The sequence below is a fragment of the Electrophorus electricus genome, chromosome 17 (assembly GCF_013358815.1).
Source record: "Electrophorus electricus isolate fEleEle1 chromosome 17, fEleEle1.pri, whole genome shotgun sequence".
NCBI classification, from domain to species: domain Eukaryota; kingdom Metazoa; phylum Chordata; class Actinopteri; order Gymnotiformes; family Gymnotidae; genus Electrophorus; species Electrophorus electricus.
In genome coordinates this window covers 15,312,647-15,332,330 of record NC_049551.1, presented here as the reverse complement: position 1 = coordinate 15,332,330, position 19,684 = coordinate 15,312,647, and the positions used below count along the sequence as shown (strand labels likewise).

The 19,684-nt window shown below is 48.2% G+C and overlaps 1 protein-coding gene across 2 annotated transcripts in view; it reads right to left on the bottom strand.

The window, feature by feature from the left end:
- sez6a (seizure related 6 homolog a) overlaps window positions 1-19,684 on the bottom strand; it is a 92,091-nt gene that overhangs the window by 2,464 nt on the left and 69,943 nt on the right. For both annotated transcript variants that reach the window (XM_035535899.1, XM_035535900.1), the window contains exons 5-15: window positions 15,849-16,034; window positions 14,843-15,011; window positions 14,240-14,406; window positions 13,736-13,930; window positions 11,246-11,384; window positions 3,885-4,081; window positions 3,101-3,295; window positions 1,550-1,741; window positions 1,071-1,265; window positions 498-533; window positions 58-166 (exon numbers count right to left, since the gene is read on the bottom strand). In XM_035535899.1, the coding sequence (XP_035391792.1) occupies window positions 58-166; window positions 498-533; window positions 1,071-1,265; window positions 1,550-1,741; window positions 3,101-3,295; window positions 3,885-4,081; window positions 11,246-11,384; window positions 13,736-13,930; window positions 14,240-14,406; window positions 14,843-15,011; window positions 15,849-16,034 (1,780 nt within the window). The remainder of the gene's footprint in view (window positions 1-57; window positions 167-497; window positions 534-1,070; window positions 1,266-1,549; window positions 1,742-3,100; window positions 3,296-3,884; window positions 4,082-11,245; window positions 11,385-13,735; window positions 13,931-14,239; window positions 14,407-14,842; window positions 15,012-15,848; window positions 16,035-19,684) is intronic.

The window sequence follows — 19,684 nt, the reverse complement described above, 5'->3', positions numbered from 1 at the left end:
CGAGTACAAGTGTTACACAGTATCAGCAAAGCCCCTACGAGCACTGAGGCCACTCACTTTGAGAAGTACACATAAATGGCTATGATAACCAGTAACACCAGTGCAACTGGCACCATAACCGCTATAGTTATGGTGGTCCCCTCTGCACCAAAGTCAGAGCTGACGACTATAGGAGGAAAGCAGAAATGACAGATTACAAACTGCTTTCACGGACGGGATTAAAATGCTCTACTGACAGGTTCAAACTGCGCTCTACACATACTCTACACATATGTCTCTATTGTTTCATGTAATCTCTTCGTATACTCGATGCCTCAACTGTAACATATTACAGAGTTGGGATTAATACTTTCAACAACAGCTGTCAACAACACTAACAGAAGTTACAACAACCGACACGGCAATTATAAACTTCTAAAACTGGCTAGCCATCTGGCAAAACATGACTGAACTTTGATCATTTTGATTAAAACAACCGATGTGAGAAACAGTCTTACCATCCAATCTGCGTCCGCTAACATCTCCCACTGAGGCTGAGAAAAAGAAAAGGCCATTTTTAGAAGCATAATTGAAAAACCAGCAGCAAAAATACCAAAACAAAAATGAATTACTCTGTAAAAATCAACCCTTGCATAAAAAAAAGTTTAGGCACTTAAAAATAATGGAGACTATTAAGGGAAACCTTTGATTAAGTATTCTCATTTTCTCCAAATGGCCTCTCACTGGTTCTGTAGCCTAAACGGAGCTATTCAATTTGCGACAGCTTTAAACAGGAAACATCAGTTGAATCAGCTTTCAATTAAACTAATGACTTCAATTAAAAATGTAAGAGCCAAGATAGCAAGATAAAAACAGCAGTAAAAACCTCACCGCCTGCTCCACGGCTACGAGTGCCCTCCCTGAAGCCTGTTAACTTAACACAGGCTTACTCTGAGGGATTAAACCTACTGGGCCGTGATAACTGGTTGCCATTGTCTTTACCAGAAGAACCTCTCGACAGTTGATTCTGGGCCCAGCCTGCCTCAAGCCCTACAGTGTTTGACATAGTGTTTCGAGGCCCCGGTTCCTACCCCTGCACACAGGAGGCAAGGTACTCCACTGAGATGGATGTCCTGGAAGGCAGCGAATGGTGGCCTCCCCGTGGAGCTGATAGCCAGGGCGGCAGGCGAAGGTGAGCGTCTCTCCAGCCTGGAAGAAGGCTTTCTCTGCGCTCTGAACAGCAGCGGACGGAGCACCTGGGTTACTGCAAGGTTCGTACCGCTCGGCTGGAGAACAACACAGTTTCATAACGCCTGTTTAATAACAGTTGTTACTGTTATTAAGTGAAACTTGGATTTTGTGTTATATATGCCATGAAATCAGGGCACTATCAAATCAGTTATTGTCAGCGTTGACATCCACTAGGTGGTGACAGAGGGTAACAATATAAATGTCTGCAGATTAGACATAGCTTTTCTCTGCTATGGTATGCAACATACATGATCTAACTGAAACATTTAATTACATGTGCGTGTACACGGCAGGGAATGGTACATTTGTGGAAACTTACGGACACACTTTGGCCGCCTCTCGCTCCACTTAGGGTCGGCTGTGTCGCGGCCGCAGCAGGTGAGGATGCCTGGCCCAGACAACGCGTAGCCCTTATTACACACATACTGCACAGTGGAGCCCACGGCAAACTGGGAGCCAGTCACCACCCTGTGGCTGTGTTCTACCACGCCTGGGTCCGGACACGCCATCACTGCGGAACCCACACAAACGTGCACACACACAGACCCACACACACAAGCGTACACTAATGAGGCCAATTTTGGCATGCTCATCACATCTGCTTTTTCTGGGTGAACTCAGCATAAATCACTTAATTAACCTCAAGGGCTGAAGAAGGTTTCTCTCTTCATCTGAACTACAGAGTTATGACCCGTGAACAAAAACCCCCACAAAGATGTGGAAAGAGTGAGGACCGCCGCTGACCACTCAGAGCGGCCCACTGGACCCAATATGGCCCGCATTAAAAATGGAGAGGTTCGATATTGAGGTCTTCTGGCTGTTTGCATCTTATAGACAGAGAAGATTAAAGTTTAAGAACACTAAACGAGCTGAAACTTGTCAACGAAGCAAGACAAAATTATTACTGCTCTATCTGGACATCAATCTAGAGAATGGACGACTTTCCGTAACAATGTTTTCCATTCAGATAGCGAGACATTTAGTATGCAAGAAATGTCCAGGTCTCAGGTACGTGAAAGTATGCTTTCTTGAATGTTAATAATCTTTGTTGAATCTTTCTGAATTATTCAGTTCTCCATATACTACCTTATTCGGTAAGTGGTATTAAAATAAATGCAGCAGTGGCAACTTATCACCTGTAGGTGGCAGTTATTCTCTAAGAGGGTTAGCTTGCCATGACATCCCAGTTGCTTCTCTGTATATTCTCGACTGTGACTGTGTTTCTGTGGTTTTATTACAGCACGGGCGTTCCCTGGCCACGTTTTTCACAGTCGAGACAAACCGACACAGCACGGCGTGCTAATGGAGCCGGCAAGTTTTATGCGGAGGCAGTCAAGCTAAGCGCTTGGCAACAGTGTCAAGTTTCCTCTCATGAAGACGTCTTTACGAGTGTAATTCACTGTACACGCTGCTACTGGACCAGACCCACAGAGGCACCTCCACGGGGCCCTCGGGGAGATGATGTAATCACCATTTAATAGTGTCTCTTATTAAACTGTATGCCATGATTCTGAACGGGTTCTAAGTGGCACAGGTGAAAGGGTTGGGGTATCCGTATTCATATAGACAAGACTGCTTTACAATGATCTTTGTGTGGCCACTCGAAAAGCCCGCGAGTCAGAAGACATTAACTGGCCTCTCTGTTTATTAACTAGTGTGGATCCTGTGGAAACTGCTCTAATGCTATGACAGAGGGGCAAAAAAAAAACAATCAATCAAAACAGTGCATTATTCTTACCAGCCAGTTAACATTTTGTTTGATCAATACCAGCTTCCAAAGCACCTGGGCTAGGTAATCAATGGTTATTACATAGCTCAGGGGTGCAGGGAGCTGGTATGGCTTACTCCTGCCTGTAACGTCACCACTAACCTTTCTCACAGCTGGGCACGTCCCCACTCCACGTGAGGTCCCACTGACACATGAGGATCTCGGAGCCGAGCACCTGGAAACCTGGGTAGCACTGGTAGGTCACCACCGTCCCGTGGATCAGGTCCGGATGGGACGTACTCTTCCAGCCACTGACGATCTCCGGGAGCTCGGAGCACGTGTCGTTCCTGGCCACCTCTGTGGACAGGGAAGGCAGCGAGAAAGAAAGGGGGACAATCATCATCCTGCTAATTTCCGGGCCATTCTCGTATCGGTCGATCGCCTGATCGATTTCAGCCGGGCCGTCATAACAGGGCCGGACTGCGCCTGCAATTTCACGGTGGCCCGGTAGCCGCACGGAACCCGTGCCAAGTGTGAAAAGCCAAGTGCAGCCACGTTGACAGGGGGTGGAAAGGGGGAATGCAACTGGGGTGACGCCGCACACCATTTTGCGTGTAAATATGTCCACAAGCAGAAAGCAGTGTGCTCTCCTTTCACAGTGATTGTTCACAGTGCCACATGCCAGAGCAGGTCCTTGCCAAGTGTTCTGGCATGACTAATGCTTGCTGTGACACGGTGGCCGAGGGCCTGCCACTTTGCGAGCGTGACTCATTTGGTCAAAACAAGTAAGGATGGAACAGATTGTCTTAACCATAAATGAATGTCGTACAATCACTCAGTCCTAAAAAATAAAAACCTGCTCTGCGGTTTGCACATCTCTCAAGATTGCCAAAGCATCGGGAATCGCAGTGCTACCGGCAGTCCCTCTTCTGTGAGTGCTGCTTACCAAAAAAGTGCACCACGAAGCCGTTGTTGTAGCCATAAATGTTGGTGGCCGGATCGGACTGGAACTGAATGGTCACATCTGCCATGGAGGTGTAGAGTTTGAACCGCGGCAGAGTGCCGCTGTACTGGCCCAGGATGTTGGCCGTCAGGTCGTCACCGTCATAAAACGTCAACATGTCGTTTTTACCGAGATGAAGGCTTTAAGATGGGACAAAAAAAAATCACAATTACAGGACTATACTGTACACTATATTAAGACAATAGTATTACACAATATCCCACACTACACTACAATAATGAGATGTGGTCAGACAACATTAAAAAGACAGATTTGGTCCGCTGCAGATCTTATCGTTTCTGGGTTCTGATCGTTTTCTGGGTAAATGCCTACTCTTCTTCGTACAAAGAGCCTCTATCTTTGCATGAGGTAAGGCTATTTGGCATTCCCGACACAGCTTATTGTAAATCAGTCAATATAAATACTGTTTATTGCTAAATAATAATACAAATTCTCCAACCTAAATGCACAGCTTAGCCAAAACAAGGCAGATGTTTGCCAGTGTCAGGGTAATGTGTTACAGGAAGAAGAGAGACCCAGGCACTCATTCTGAGTATGACTACCGTTCATGTGAAGTTTCCTAGCGGAGGTCAGGTGTGGCAATATCCATCTTTAATACCTTTCCTGGATGAGTCTCCATTACAGTAAAAGTACTGAACTTCAACACATTCCACGGCCTGACAAGGTCAATGATCATTTTAAAATGGCTTGATTGAGACACTGGTAGTAGTTATGGCATAATTAATAGTTCACAAGGGAACAGTTACCGTCGGCAACAGTTGGACCGTTGGTGACACTGGACACATCCATGCTGTTACAACCCAAAACAAAAGGGCCTGTGAAGATACGGTCACTTTAAAGCTGCATTTGTATTACTCTTATGAATGAAGAGATTTCTTAGTCCCCAAATATGTGCACAGGCCACTGTGTTTACTATATGTAACCAAATTTATGGCAACAGTCTCCTCCAAACGGGCAGAAGCACATTGATGTTTTCACTGCATACTTCTCATTTTCAAAATAAGGCATTTACATGATTAGACATAGGCACAATAGAAAGCTCATGTATTTTCTTTAAAAGTGATCCAACACCTTCTGTCTGTTTTTTTTTCCGATTTAATTTAACCGGTCTGCAGCAGCTGGTATGATTCTCGCCATGCTGGGCGTCAGTAGCATTCATTTTCATTGAAGGGTTGCATTAGATATATATGTGTGTGTGTGTGGTTGGGTGTGTGGACAGACTAAGCCTAGGTAGCATCAAAGACACACAGATGTTGTGCTGCCTTTATATACATGCTGTTGGACAAAAAAAGGAACCTGAGGTAGGAGTTGCATGAGTCAGACAACAGAGCCACCGTGTAGAGATTTTTTATAGCAGGCCTCCTCACGTTCCCCGTCTGGGATGCAACACAACCTTTACGATTTGGGTTGTACCATTGTGAGGAGTAGGCAGAAGACCTCGCACACAGGCCTAGCTGGTAACCACAACAGAAATGTTTACTGCATCAATTAAAAGGCAGAAAATGGCACAAATCATTAATGCAGATTATCACTGGTATTTCATATTTGAAAGCAGTCTGGGAATGTGATGTCAACGATTTTGTACTTAGCATAAAATTCGGAAACGCTGAAATAAAATTATGCTACTCATAATCGGTTGATCTAATATGTTGGGATCAATTTATTTAAAATGTGAATGTGAAACATCTCCCAGGACTCCCGTCTGTGCCGTTTTGATGTGTGCAGCCTCTCTGTGCTCTGCGAAACGTCTCCGAAAGTTCCCTTTCGAAGATCTTCATGCTGTCTGCTTTGATGTAAAATATGCTTCTGCTTGCCTGGCAAACCAGTACTCCCAGTTTTCCCAGTGAGAGCTGTACACAAGCACTGGGATGGAGGACTTTGTGTGGGATCGAATCCAGAGTGATACTGAACGGTGCCGACTCGAAACAAACACTGAATTATTCCGAAGACACACTAATGAATATGCAGGGTTCTGTGTGTGTATTTGCGTAATGGGAATAAAATGATCCATTTATGTTAATGCTCCATTTTAGTGCCATTTGCACTTGCTCACAGTCTCAGTGAGAATACAGCAATAGCTGCAAGCACCCCAGTCATTAACCGGCCTGCGTGGCATCAGTTCTATTTCGGCACGTGCTGCTCGGTCTCCCGGGCACGGACGGGTGAAAGCGATATGTCCGCGCCGCTCCAGTTCAAGGTCATTTGCATTTTGATGAGGCGCTTCAGAAGTCGAGGCGATTTGAATTATTCGCTTTCAACTGGGCACCACGTTTGCACCGAGGAGCAGACCTGAAAATCTAATAAAGCGAACAAAAGGTCTGTTTGCTGCCCCCGAATGTCTCCCCTTACAATAATCGCCATTCGTCGTTTTCCTCTCTGTTTCAAACGAACACGGCCAGCACGGTCGGCGACGGAATCGGAAAGCGCGCAGCGTCAATGGAAGGAATCAATCATGGTTTTAATTCTGCCGGGGAAAATTCTGGCCGTGTGCAATGCAGAAAAGCGTAGCGCGGCTCGCCCCGGCCTGGTGCCTGGGAGTAGCACTGGAGTGCGTATCCGTGTTGGGGGGGGTTGCTGACACTGGAACATGTTGCCTGCACAACACTGACATTTGTTTAAGCAGGGCAAGCCAGCCCATCCCCCCCAAATGTCAAAGTAAGTTGGAGAAAGCTCTTAGCGTGCGTTACAGCGTAGGCCACGTTCTGCTTGGCTGTGTGCCACGTGGCAGGAGAGTCTGAGGATGGCCCACGTTAACATTTGCTAGCGGCAAACTGAAGAGTGCTCCGGAGGGACAGAGTTCTGAGGAGAAACCGCCTCCTCCCTGCCCACAGCAGTGGGAAAGCGCGGTCCTCCTGTACCCATCAATCATGTGTCTCCCAAATCGGCGCTGCCATCCCAGCACTGGCCAGACCGCATTTACATGAGCCACTGCACTCGGAGAGATGGCTGCCCCCCCAGGAGTTACTATTAAATGACTGCAAGGATTTGCCCCTCCCTTTATGCAAATTAGTCCAGCTCTGATTGATCGTCCTGTCAACAAATCACATTCCAAACGCCCCGCCCACTAGCCCAGGCTTGACCTGCCACTGTAAAGGCTCCTTACACTCAGCAATGCTGTCCATTTCTGTCTGGTGTGTTATAATGTCAAGCACATGGAACTATCCTAAAAATGTCCTAACTCAAGAGTTAACAAGTTCATATGCATGTAATGAGCTTTATTGAGAAAGAAATCCTTATGACTCAGGCTCCCGGAGCCTCACCCCGACAGTAAAAAAAACTTTTCAATGGTTCCACTATTGGCATTGCAGTCTAAAGTGTCTCCATTTATGTCTGGGAATTTTGCTTTTTCTAAAAAAAAAAAAAAAAAAAAAAAAAAAAAAAGTGTGTTCTACACCTGTAGGAACTCATTTTTATGCTGGATGTCAGATAGTGTGTGTGTGTGTTTGTGTGTGTGTGTGTGTGTGCACCCAGTGCTTCTAATCATCGCGATGGAAGGGATTAAGCAGGTATAATTAAACAGGACGATGCCCTCAGGGCTTAGCGTGTGAGAGGCGGCGGTGCTGCTGCTGCTGGAGTGGATCCGCTCGCCTCTGCACGCTGGTGGACACCCTGGGGTTTAACTAACTCGCCGAGCTCCCTCCAGAATACCAACGACAGGAAGACGGAGAGAAAGAAGGCGAGCGGTGAGAGCGAGGCGCCACTCTCTGCGGCGAAGGGGAGCCCAGAACAATCTATCTCAGTCCCCCAGGACTCAGCGGCGGGGCCATTTCTGTTGACAGTAAACGTTAAATAGCTTTCTCTAGGAGGCTGGAGGAAACCAACAGCCTTTTCCAGGAAGAATAATATAATCGTGGCACTCGAGCCCGGCGCTCCGGCGTGAAGAACGGCATCGTGGGTATAAACAAAACTACTGCTTAGAAGTGGTACAGTCACCGAAAGTGCAAATGCCTTGTTCCTCCTTGAGCGTGCAGACATCCAACACAGATGCCTATAGTGCGGCACAGTCCTAGCCCTGCAGCTGGGAGGAAGAGACACAGTAAACAGGAAACAGGTTTTTCTGGAGGAGCGGATGAGCACTGAGATGTATTTGGGTTACTCGGCGCAAGCACAGCAGGGCACCGCCGAGCAGACCTCTTTGTAAGAAGAACGCCGCGTTCACACACTTGCTTGTGCAGGTGCCGGCAAGGCTCAGGGAACACACAGCCCGGCCCCGCAGGTGTACGGCTCTGCCGTGATGTCCGGATGCCTTCTACACGCCGCAGCGCCGAACAGCGATGGCCGCGCGGATCTCCCCGAAGGGCCGCACCACTGCTCGCTGTCCGGCAGGAACAGGCTTTTAAATGGATTGAACAAGGTCTTGAACAATAAAAAAAATGAAGTCTTTCCTTCTCTTCTGATTTAACTCTCTGGTAGTTTAATTAGAAAAGTTAAGTATTGGTTCTTTTAAGAATTGGAAATGCCAAAGTCTTGGCCTGCCTCCCGGTCAGGGAAGCTCTTTAAAAAGGGCTTATTAATTACGGGGCTTAGAGCCAGGCTCTAGACAGAAGGGGCGGAGTCTGGTTACTCATGTGGGAGGTACCACTCGGAGAAACTCTATCCTTCTTGACCATCATCACATTGTTGGGTTTCACCAGCTTCAATTGAAGCTAAGTACCGTCAGTTTTAGACATTATGTATATGTTTTGTGTGTGTGTGTGTGTGTGTGTGTGTGTGTGTGTGTGTGTGTGCTTTTAAAAAAACTGTTGCTTTATGGAACAGTAAACACACTCACATTATGATCTGTCCATGCAACAGGAGACATTTCAATTTGCTTATGCAAGCAGCATAAATCTTAATAAAATCTTCCCCACTAGCCGTTACTGGCGTTCACAGGAGAGCTCCTTCTCCATACGACTCCATGAAACACTCGTTCCTCTAATTTAGTCTTCCATGTATAGACAAAATTTGGCTGACTGGTCCCTGCACTGAGAGCTACGCTGCGTCGAGTGTGGCCCAACACAAGTTCACTGACCTCATTCCATCACTGAATTACCATGGCATGCCCCGCCAAGCCCTTCACATCACCCAGGTGCAGCACCCAACACCTGCTCTGCTCCGTCTTAACGAGCGCCGGCTCTGCCCTCCTGTTTATGCTAAATCAATTAATCAGCCGTCATTATGCGTGCTGGTCCTGAGTAATTGCGAGCTGGCGAGAGCTGCTGAATGATAATTGGGGAGAGAAAGTGTTCTCATTAGGAAGGCAAGCCGGGCAGGAAATGGCGTACAGAGCCCAACAAATGCACTCAGACCCCCCCCCCCCCGACACCAACCCCTCTTATAGCTCCTGCCCCTGGTGGGGAGGGACGGACACCGCGTGGGCGGAGCGCTTTCACAGCACCTAGAGGGTCCAAGCGTGCGAGACCACTACAAAGGATTTGGCGAGGATATCTTGGCCTCGGACTGGTTTGCTAGGCTCTGTTGACATCGTCAGAAACACCTGGAAACAAAACGGAGTTTCTCAGCCAGGAGGACGCGTTTAGTGTCGGTCTTTAGTTTCGCAGTGGAGCTACAAGACCAGTGTAGCGAGATGATAAGAGGAAATGTATGCCCGCAAATTAGTCTCTCACAACCCACACGCCAAAGTCATCATACCCTCAGCTCATGTCGCAGTAAGCAGTCTCCAACAGACTAGATTACGTGGATTCTGTTACAGGGTGACATTGTTATCTATAAAACTAGACAAAATTACAGCGCGTAGCTAAAAATATTATTAGCAGCCATTTCAAAGCTGGAGTTTGGTCCATGCTCTTCTAACAGTGTTAGTCGAGGGTCGTTCATTTCAGGTGTTGGGCAGGAAGAACTGACATTAGCACCACGTGAACTGTACCCATGTTACCGATTGAATGAAAATTTATACAAACCACATTGTATTTCCCTCCCAAAAAACATCAGATTGATTGGAAAAAGGGATATTCATATATCAGCAAGGAAACATATTTGTCTCACACCAGCAAACCAGTTTGGTCAACTGTAGCAGGCCGTGACATCTCACCCCCATTAAAGATGCCTGCTTCTCGCTCACTGGCCCTGATTAAACGTTTGAAAACAAACCACCCAGATAAAAGCAGGTAACAAACTTCATTTGCTAATATTCTCTGCTATACTTCTCTTCTGCAGTTTGCCCCCTTCAGCCATACTGCCCCCCCTCGATATGCTGTGCGCCTAATGTGTAAAGCGCCATGGCGACCTTTAGAAGAACCCTGCCCCCGCTATATAGATATGGCACATCCATTAGCATAGGAAATCAGGAAGTCTTAGTCATAGCACAGGAGGAAGTCTTAATCAGAGGATCAGCATTTATTTAGTGATGGTTAAGACTAACAACCCTAAACCCCGGGCCAAGCTGGGCGGGATTCAGGTTGCTCATCGGTTCCAAGTGAATCCATCACAAGTCCAACGTTCGTTCCGTTAACACATTAGATGGCCTTTCATCCTTGGTTATCCGCGTTTTCCTCTCGCCGCCTCTGCATGGCTTTGTGTGTGTGCGTGCGTGTGTGTGTGTGTGGGGGGGTGTGTGTGGGCGGTCCCTTTAAGGCACTATGCCTTTCCCATCTGCGTCTAATAGCTCCTGCTACAGTCGTACGCTGCTCCTGAGCAGAGAAAGTCAATAGTGGGTCAGAACAGCTGGGCCACAGGGCCAAACATGCGTAATAAGTAACAAATAAATCCAGGAAATGAAGAGGTTGAAGGGTGATATACTGTAAACAAAATAGGACACACACGTACACACACACACACACACACACACACACACACACACACACACACACAAACACCTTTATTTGAAACTAAGATTTCTATTAGATTTCTGATAGACAGTTCATGCTAGTTAGTGTGGAATTAACAAGGCTGAAAGCAGCAGGATTCACTCTGGTTCTCACCGCCAGGGCAAGTTCCCTTCAAAAAACTCTCTCTCTCTCTCCCTCTCTCTCTCTCTCTCTCTCTCTCTCTCTCTCTCTCTCTCTCTCTCTCTCTCTCTCTCTCTCTCTCTCTCTCTCTCTCTCTCACACACACACACACACACACAAATATATGAGCACATGCACTGGAGGAGAACTCCATCTAATCCATGGAGTGAGCTTTAGTCCCTGAAAACCACTTCACCACAAAATAAGGCAGACTCCCCCGACCGTGGAGCACTGCAGGACTGTGAAGAGAGAGCTGGCCTATACCGTCTGCAAATCTGGCTGGATACTTTGAGCCCCGGGGCCTCGGGCCCCTGGGCCCCGCAGCACGGCACTCACACTGGGATGTCCAGAAGGATGCGCTTGTCCTCCTCCACATGGATGCCCCAGATACAATCCTGGCCTTTGTCATACGCCTCAGGCCAGTTTGGCGAGAGCACCACTCCGGCTGAATCCGTGATTTCTCCACTGCATACAGCTAGGATGCACACACAGTCACACACAGGCACACACAGGCACACACACACAGTATGCAATCAGTGCTACTAAGACACACATACTAGGTTTTAGTTGATAAATTGCTGCCAAACTAATCACACAAGTGCAAACATGCACTCATACACAGCACTTATACTATGTTTTTGTGTTTTTTTTACAATTAATTTTCTATTCTCCAGATAAAAAGGCTAAACCTTAACGTCAGTAATTACAAGAAACTCCAAAGATTTCTCCTTTTTATAGCATATTTTGAGTAAAAAAAACCCAAAACACCTCACTACTTCAGAATTTTAAAGGATAGATAGATTTGGTCCCCACAACGACATCAAAATAACACACACACAAAAACCTCACTAATCCAAATGAAATCAAATGGCTCTTTCAGTTAAGGCTACCTTCTATGTATCTTAGTGCAGACGTTTTCAAATCAGGCAAAGCAAAGCTGGACAAGGCAAGATGATCTCTTTAGCACTTCACACACAGCAGCAACTCAAACAGCTTCAGAGAAGACATGGAAGAAGAATAACGCTTATTACAACCTGAGATCTTTTACCTGTGGTGAGGTCTCTCGCAAAAAATAAAAACAAAATGTTACAATGTTGAACAGTGTCTAACCTAAACTTGACAGTGTTTAACCTGAGTGTTTAACCTACCATAACAGTGTTTAACCTGAGTGTTTAACCTAACCTTAACAGTGTTTAACCTGAGTGTCTAACCTAAACTTGACAGTGTCTAACCTGAGTGTCTAAGCTACCATAAGTGTTTAACCTGAGTGTTTAACCTAACCTTCTCAGTGTTTAACCTGAGTGTTTAACCTAACCTTAACAGTGTTTAAACTGAGCCAAAGGCCAGGCCCAGTAACAACGCTTTTAGTTTCAATTTATAAACCTCCAATATTGGTGCACTCCTAATATCCTCTGACAACTGGTTCCATTTAAAAACAGCATAACATCTGAACACTGCCTCTCCATGCTTAATTTTTAACCCCAGGCAGGAGTGACTGGCTAGTTCCTGCTGATTTGTGGGTTCTGCCTGGCTGATAACGCTGGAGCATATCAGACTGATACCAGCGATTATACCTTAAAGTCAGCTGTGTAGTGCACTGGTAGCCAGTGTAAGGACTTAAGTCTGAGAGGCTGTGTTCTCTCCTCCTCCTCCAGCAGCTGCACTCTGACTCAATTGAAGCCGTTTGTCTTTTTTGGGAGCCCCGTTAGGAGGCCGTAACAGCAATCAGCCCTGCTGGGATGAGTTTCTCTAGGTCTGGTTTAGTCAGGAAATCTCTGGTCTTGTTGAGTAGGGACTGATTTGATGGGACTGCTAACATTGAGAGAACACTGAGTCTAAGTTTCTAAACTAGCACTATAGATTTTAGGCCTTTAGAGTCTAAACAGGCATCTAGTCTGTCTCTCATTTCTGTTTCCATGTGTAATAATCTCTATTTTATCTTTATTCAGTAGCAGAAAGTGTTGGCCCATCCAGTTAGTGATGTGCTCAAGGCTGTCTGAGCTGTCTGGGGCTCTCAGAGGGCTAAGAAAGTTTGAGTGTCATCTCCATATCTGTGGTAAGATCTGGTCCTAAAAAGATCCCAAAATCTGCCATGATTTGGCTAAGAAAAAGCATGTCTAAGTTAAATAAGAGAGGCCCAAGAATCAAACCCTGGGGGACACCATGAGTTACCGGCACTCTTTTAGAAACATTTTCTTTTTCAGAAAAATAATTTTTCCCTTGCAGGTATGAACTGAACCATTTATGAACCAACCCACTTCTCACATTTATCTAGGAGAATGTGGTGGTCTATGGCAAGGGTCTCAAAATCCTGTCCTAGAGGGTTGAGTCCAGCAAAGTTTAGCGATCGCTCTGCTCAGACACGTCTGCTAAACCTGCAAACTGATTGATGAGTTGAATCAGGTGTGTTTAACTAATATTAGTTAATGTAGCACTGTGGTTTGTTGGCTGACCTGCTTAAACACACCTGACTCAACCCCTGCTGAGAGAGACTGAAAGAGCCCAATTTGGTGATCCTTGGCATAATTGGCCTTGGAATTGTCAATGCACATGTATCACCAGCAATTACAAAATGGTCAAAGTCAGTGGAAATAACAGATAAATCTGTAAATTCATCAATAAAACCAGCATTTTACTTTGGAGGCCTGTAGACCATAACTTGTAATATATCAGGAATGCTACACACACACACACACACACACACACACACACGCACATTATAGTAGGTTTTAGGGAAAGAACTTCCTGGAAGGCATCACTTTTGCAAGATTATTGAGTGTACACACACACACACACACACACACGTGCATGCTGTGTGGCACCCACCCCGGCAAGCTGGTTCAGTCTCATTCCACTGAGGATTCTCTGGGTCCACACACTCGATGGTGATGGCGCCCTGCTCCAGGGTGTAGCCTGGTTCACAGCAGAAGTCCACCACTGTACCCACACCGAACGCCATGTCGCTGCTGGAGAAGTTGCCGTATTTCACGTAGGGCTTGTAGCAGGTACCCTGGGCGAAAGCTGGCAAACACACACACACAAGGCCAGTGTGCTTAAACATCGGCTCCAAATCCCCAATGCCAGCATGCTTTAGCTTTTTTTCTGAACACCACAGAGAAAAACTCTGGGAAAATAACTATAACAAACAGGTGTGTGTGTTCACGTTAACACTTCTCACTGCTCAAGACCTCATACAAGACAGCAGAGCAAAACAGTAAAGTCAGTAAGGTAGACAGCGATGACCTGAGCTGAAACTCCTAAGCCATGAGTGAAGTTTGAGCGAGACCTTGTACGCACCCCCCACCCCGCGCCCCACACCCCACTCCATACCTTCATATCGGATGGCGATGCCAGTGCAGGTGCCTGCCTCGTCGGTGGTGAACTCCACGAACAAGTGCCTTCCTGTGCTGACTACACCTTCGTTGGGCAGGTACTCCACCTCGTAGGAGTCATAGACGCCGGGGGAGTCGATGTTGTTCCCATTCTTGATCAAGAGTCTGTGAGAAACAAAACAGTGCGAACTGTTACTGGGTTACTCAGTGTGGTGGATTAATTAGCTTCAAGACATGGTGGTTATGGCAGCAAAATTGTAATTAAAACTCTTCTTCCCATATCTCTGCTGTGGCCTGTGTAGTCAGTGAATTTGCTTGCATGGGAGATAGTCTTAATTATGAGAAATGCTTGGGAGTGGTGAGGATTCCACAGATGGAGGGGCTGGGGGCGGAGGGTGGGTCGCACTGCATGCGGGGCTCGGGCTGTACCCTTGGCAACAGCACGCGCCAACATCCTGCGTCCCTGCACTTGGGCGTCATCCAGAGGCGTGATCTAACAGGCCTGGATCTGTTGTGTAATTAGACATGAGCGAGCGGGAGACGTTCGGGGCAGACGAGCGCGGAAGCCCGCCGGGTCGTGGGTTCGGGGGCGGCGGCTTACCTGTCGTCGTCTTCGGCCAGGGCCACTTTCTCGAAGTGGACGTGCAACCTGTGGCCCTCGGGAGCCTCCAGCACCCAGTGGCACGTCAAATTGTTGCTGTAGTTGCCAGGAAACCCAGGAGAGACGATGCGGCCCAGGGTAGCGTTTTTTAGCATCCCTCCGCAAGTAGCTGCCACACACACACACACACACCCAGAAACACACGCTCACGAAAAGACGAGTGTGTGGGTTGAAGACAGAGGCAAAAAGCAAGGGAGAGAAAGAGGAGAGAGAATGAGGGGTTAGCAGGCAATAGATTGTAAGTAGGAGATAAGAGAAAATAACTGGCCAAACACTACAGTGTCCCTTTGGAAAAGAAAATAGGCAATCTGTGTTAGGAAGCCCGGGAGGAGAGAGGGAGAAAAGGGCCGAGATTTTTACTGTGTGTGTGTGTGAGTGTGAACATATGAAACAAGAGTGTGCAAGTGAGAGAAAATGCAGACAACGTAGTGGGAGCAGGGGCTCGACTGCTGATTGCACGGCAAGCACAGTGTTTGGTTTCTCTGCAGGAAATCAGCACGGTGTTGGTGTGTGAGGTGGCTCGGAGCCAGTGCAGGAGAGCCTGCCTCAGGTGTTCCGGGTTTAAGTGAGACGCCCGTGCCAGAATGCTGCTCCCGCTCTGAACACAACAAACCTCGGCCGCGTGCGAAAAAAGGCATCGCAGCCGTTTTGCTTGTCGTGCTCAAGCTTTCGTTTTGCGATCCCTGCTCTTGGGATGCTGACAGTTTAAGGTCGTTGCGGTGTCCAGTTAATATTCATTACGCGTGCTGACATCAAGATATCAATTAACACGGTAACAGATGGCGTGGAGGATGGAGATATATGAAGGGTCATCTATCCAGACACAAGATCATCACTCATGATTAATCACTTCTAAAAAAAATAGCCCGTCTGTAAGCAGGTGTAGCTCCGCGGGGAGGTTTAAAAATGGACGCGGGGGAGGGGTGGTGGGAGGGCGGCCCCTTACCCAGGCATTTCGGCTCCTTGCCGCTCCAGTAAGGCGTGGTGGCGTTGCGGCAAGTGAGGGAGGAGGCGCCGTGGAGCTGGTAGCCGGACAGGCAGAAGAAAAAGGCCTCCCCCCCGGAATGGAGGCTGCTGACCGACACCTCCCCGTTAGCCGGGGTCCGGGGGAAAGCGCAGCTCAAAACAAAAGCTGAGGGACCATGGGGGAGGGAGAGAGAGAGAGAGAGAGAGAGAGAGAGAGAGAGAGAACAGTAAATACTGCAGTTTAGCTTTACTTTAAACTGGTGATCATTGAATGTCGAGTGTTACGGCATATAACAATCGCCCATCATAATTAACTTTCCTCCAGCTGGCTGTAACTGAAAAAAGTCACAGCAGGTGAAGATCCTTCCATATGTTGATTCAGCCTAATGTTTGCAGTGGTGCCGCCTGGAGAGACCGGAGACTAACCGTATCAGTCTACAACTCCCCCGCCTGGAGAGAATGGAGACTAACCACATCAGTCTACAGCTCCCCTGCCTGGAGAGACTGGAGACTAACCGCATCAGTCTACAACTCCCCCACCTGGAGAGACCGGAAACTAACCACATCAGTCTACAACTCCCCCACCTGGAGAGACCAGAGACTAACCACATCAGTCTACAACTCCCCCGCCTGGAGAGACTGGAGAATAACCGCATCAGTCTACAACTCCCCCACCTGGAGAGACCGGAAACTAACCACATCAGTCTACAACTTCCCTGCCTGGAGAGACCGGAGACTAACCGCATCAGTCTACAACTCCCCCGCCTGGAGAGACTGGAGAATAACCGCATCAGTCTACAGCTCCCCCGCCTGGAGAGAGCAGAGACTAACCACATCAGTCTACAGCTCCCCCGCCTGGAGAGACCGGAGACTAACCGCATCAGTCTACAACTCCCCCGCCTGGAGAGACCAGAAACTAACCGCATCAGTCTACAGCTCCCCCGCCTGGAGAGAGCAGAGACTAACCACATCAGTCTATAGCTCCCCCGCCTGGAGAGACCGGAGAATAACCGCATCAGTCTACAACTCCCCCACCTGGAGAGACCGGAAACTAACCGCATCAGTCTACAACTTCCCCGCCTGGAGAGACCGGAGACTAACCGCATCAGTCTACAACTCCCCCGCCTGGAGAGACCAGAGACTAACCGCATCAGTCTACAACTCCCCCACCTGGAGAGACTGGAGAATAACCGCATCAGTCTACAACTCCCCTACCTGGAGAGACCGGAAACTAACCGCATCAGTCTACAACTCCCCCGCCTGGAGAGACCGGAGACTAACCGCATCAGTCTACAACTCCCCTGCCTTCCCACAATCCTTCAGCTCTGTGTGTACCGACAGCAACTAGATGCTGTCCCTACTCATCACAGTATGAGACAAACAATATTGTTTCATGACAAGGACAAATGAAAGACACACTTTTATTACCCCTGCATTCCAGCAGAGCCGGATCTGAGGGTGGAGGGCAAGCACGATGGGCCAAGCCGGCATCCGCATCGCCGCCGTTTTGATGTGTTTTCTGACAGGCTCCGTGCTGGCTGTCAGACTGCCGTATATCCTGCATGGGGAAACGAATGGGCTCTGACGGCCAGCAGCGTCACCGAGCAGGTGCACCTGCCACCACGTCCGTAGCAGCGCGGGTAATGGAGAGACGCGACCTTGGCGGGAACGGTCGCTGTAAAGCAGGATCTGGCTGGCCCTTCCCTGCCTGCCGCAGCGGGGTAGATGGAGGCCGCGTGGGCAAGCGGGATATACGAGGCATTTAAAATCAGGGAAGCCAAACTCAAGTCTTTCATCTATCAATTCAGGACATGCAGGGTCTGATAAGTTAAACAGGGAAGACGCTAAACCAAGCAGCCTGTAATATCAGTAGGTTTATAAAAATAGTTCCATGATCTGCACCATGTGCTGCAGGCATAGAAGGGACTATTAACTTGAATTAAAATCAGTCACCCGCTGCTTCTGACGATACAGATAAACCTGCCAGTGGTGACCACCGGCCCGTCTGCTGAATATGACCTGTTCACATGTTGTTCTTTCAACTACATCTTTCTGATTTATTTGCTCAGTACCGCAGGAGATGATGCCAACACTGGAGTAGACCTGCTCACTGGCGACAGAGCATCGTAGATGATGCCTGAAAAGGTCCCAGTGCCACCAGCAGATGAACGGACGCTGCCATATCCATCCGCCCACTACAGCGACTCCAACAGATACAGAAAGAACTGGCTCACCCTAGACCCAGCGGAGTAGCCGAACCTCCCTCACTTAGACTGAACTGGCTACACGGACTACACATAACGTAACAAAGCACAGAGTGTTTATTAGGACGGCCCAAGGAGGATGGGTTCCCTCTTGAGTCTCCCAAAGTTTCTTCCTTAATTCTGCCCAGGGAGTTTTTCCTTGCCACTGTCCCCACTGGTTTGCGCATTTGGAATCTGAACCCATACATTTGTAAAGCTGCTTTGTGATAACATTTGCTATATAAATATTCTGACTTTGCCCTGGAGTTTTATTCAAAAATAGGATTTTTTGCCATATGTTAATTCTTTTATTACACTCAGCGTCTTTCCCACTTTATACCAGTCCCTACGCTGGACTTTGGTCTGTGTTCGGTCTCACTCACTACAGGCAGACAACATGCACTGCAGAGCTGGCCTGTCAATACGCCAAAACGCCTCTGCACCGCAAAGCCCATCGGAAGGGTGGAATATCGTCCTCTTAACCCCCCCCCACTCACAGCTGTGCAGGAAAATCAGCATTAATGCTGGCGGCCTTCAAGCCTTGCTACATGGCTGACACCAGGCATTAGAGGAGAGCACCCTTCAGGAAGCAATTTCAGCCCCTCCCCCCACCTCACTGCCAGAAGAGGTTTGGAGTCAGCGATTGGATGGAGGTGGGGTGGGGAGAAGCCACCGCAAAGCAATCACGCACAGCGAGCACACCAGACAGCAACAAGCTGAATGTGTGTTTATTGGATGGCAGGGGATATTATTCCAGCAGATTGATGGCTCTCACGGGCGGCGGCCGTGTTCATCTCCCTGCTAATGCCCTGGAGTGCCGTGCCTCTGCGGCAAACAGGTTGTTTCCGTGACTTTCATCCATCCAGAGAAACCCAGCTAACTCGACCTGCTTATAGGCGCCCGGTCATTTTCCCTATTCTGCTCCTCGTATTTTTGGCGACCCCGTTTCTGATTCTGCACAGCACGTCTGCAACCAGTGTATTCTTCCCTTACCGACTGGCCTGGCACAGTCCGTAGGCACAGATGCTGCGTCCCAGTAGTCACTCTAATTATATGATGGCTGGGACATTATGAGGCAGCGGCATGACCTAACGCCCCCAAAGCTGACCGTTGGGGTCCGCGCTGCATCCGAAGCCCCCTCTCAGCTGGGTTATTGTTGTTTCATTTCTGTCGGAGTGCCAGCCTGACCCGTGGGGTGTGGGAGAGGAGACAGTGGTTAGGGAACTATGGCCACTGGAGGTGAGTGCTAATGTGGAAGCCAGTCTCCTGAGAATTAAATAACAGGCTCTTGCCATCTCTATTTCCTCGGTAAGTCATGCTGCTTTGCAGCCCATAAAGCCTGATTGTCTTGCAATTACTAATAATGACTCCGCAGAAAGCACGCCCGGCCACATTAGTTGCCGGTGAGGCAGCAGACAACAGATACCGGCGCGCTACAACATGCTTGTCAGAGGCCTGGATATATCCTCAGAGCGGATCTGGAATGGAAAGCTCCAGCCAAGACCCGGGAAGCACGTATCAGGAGTCAGGAGTCAGGCTTCTAAAAAGCCCCCCTCGACTTCTGCGCAGCTTC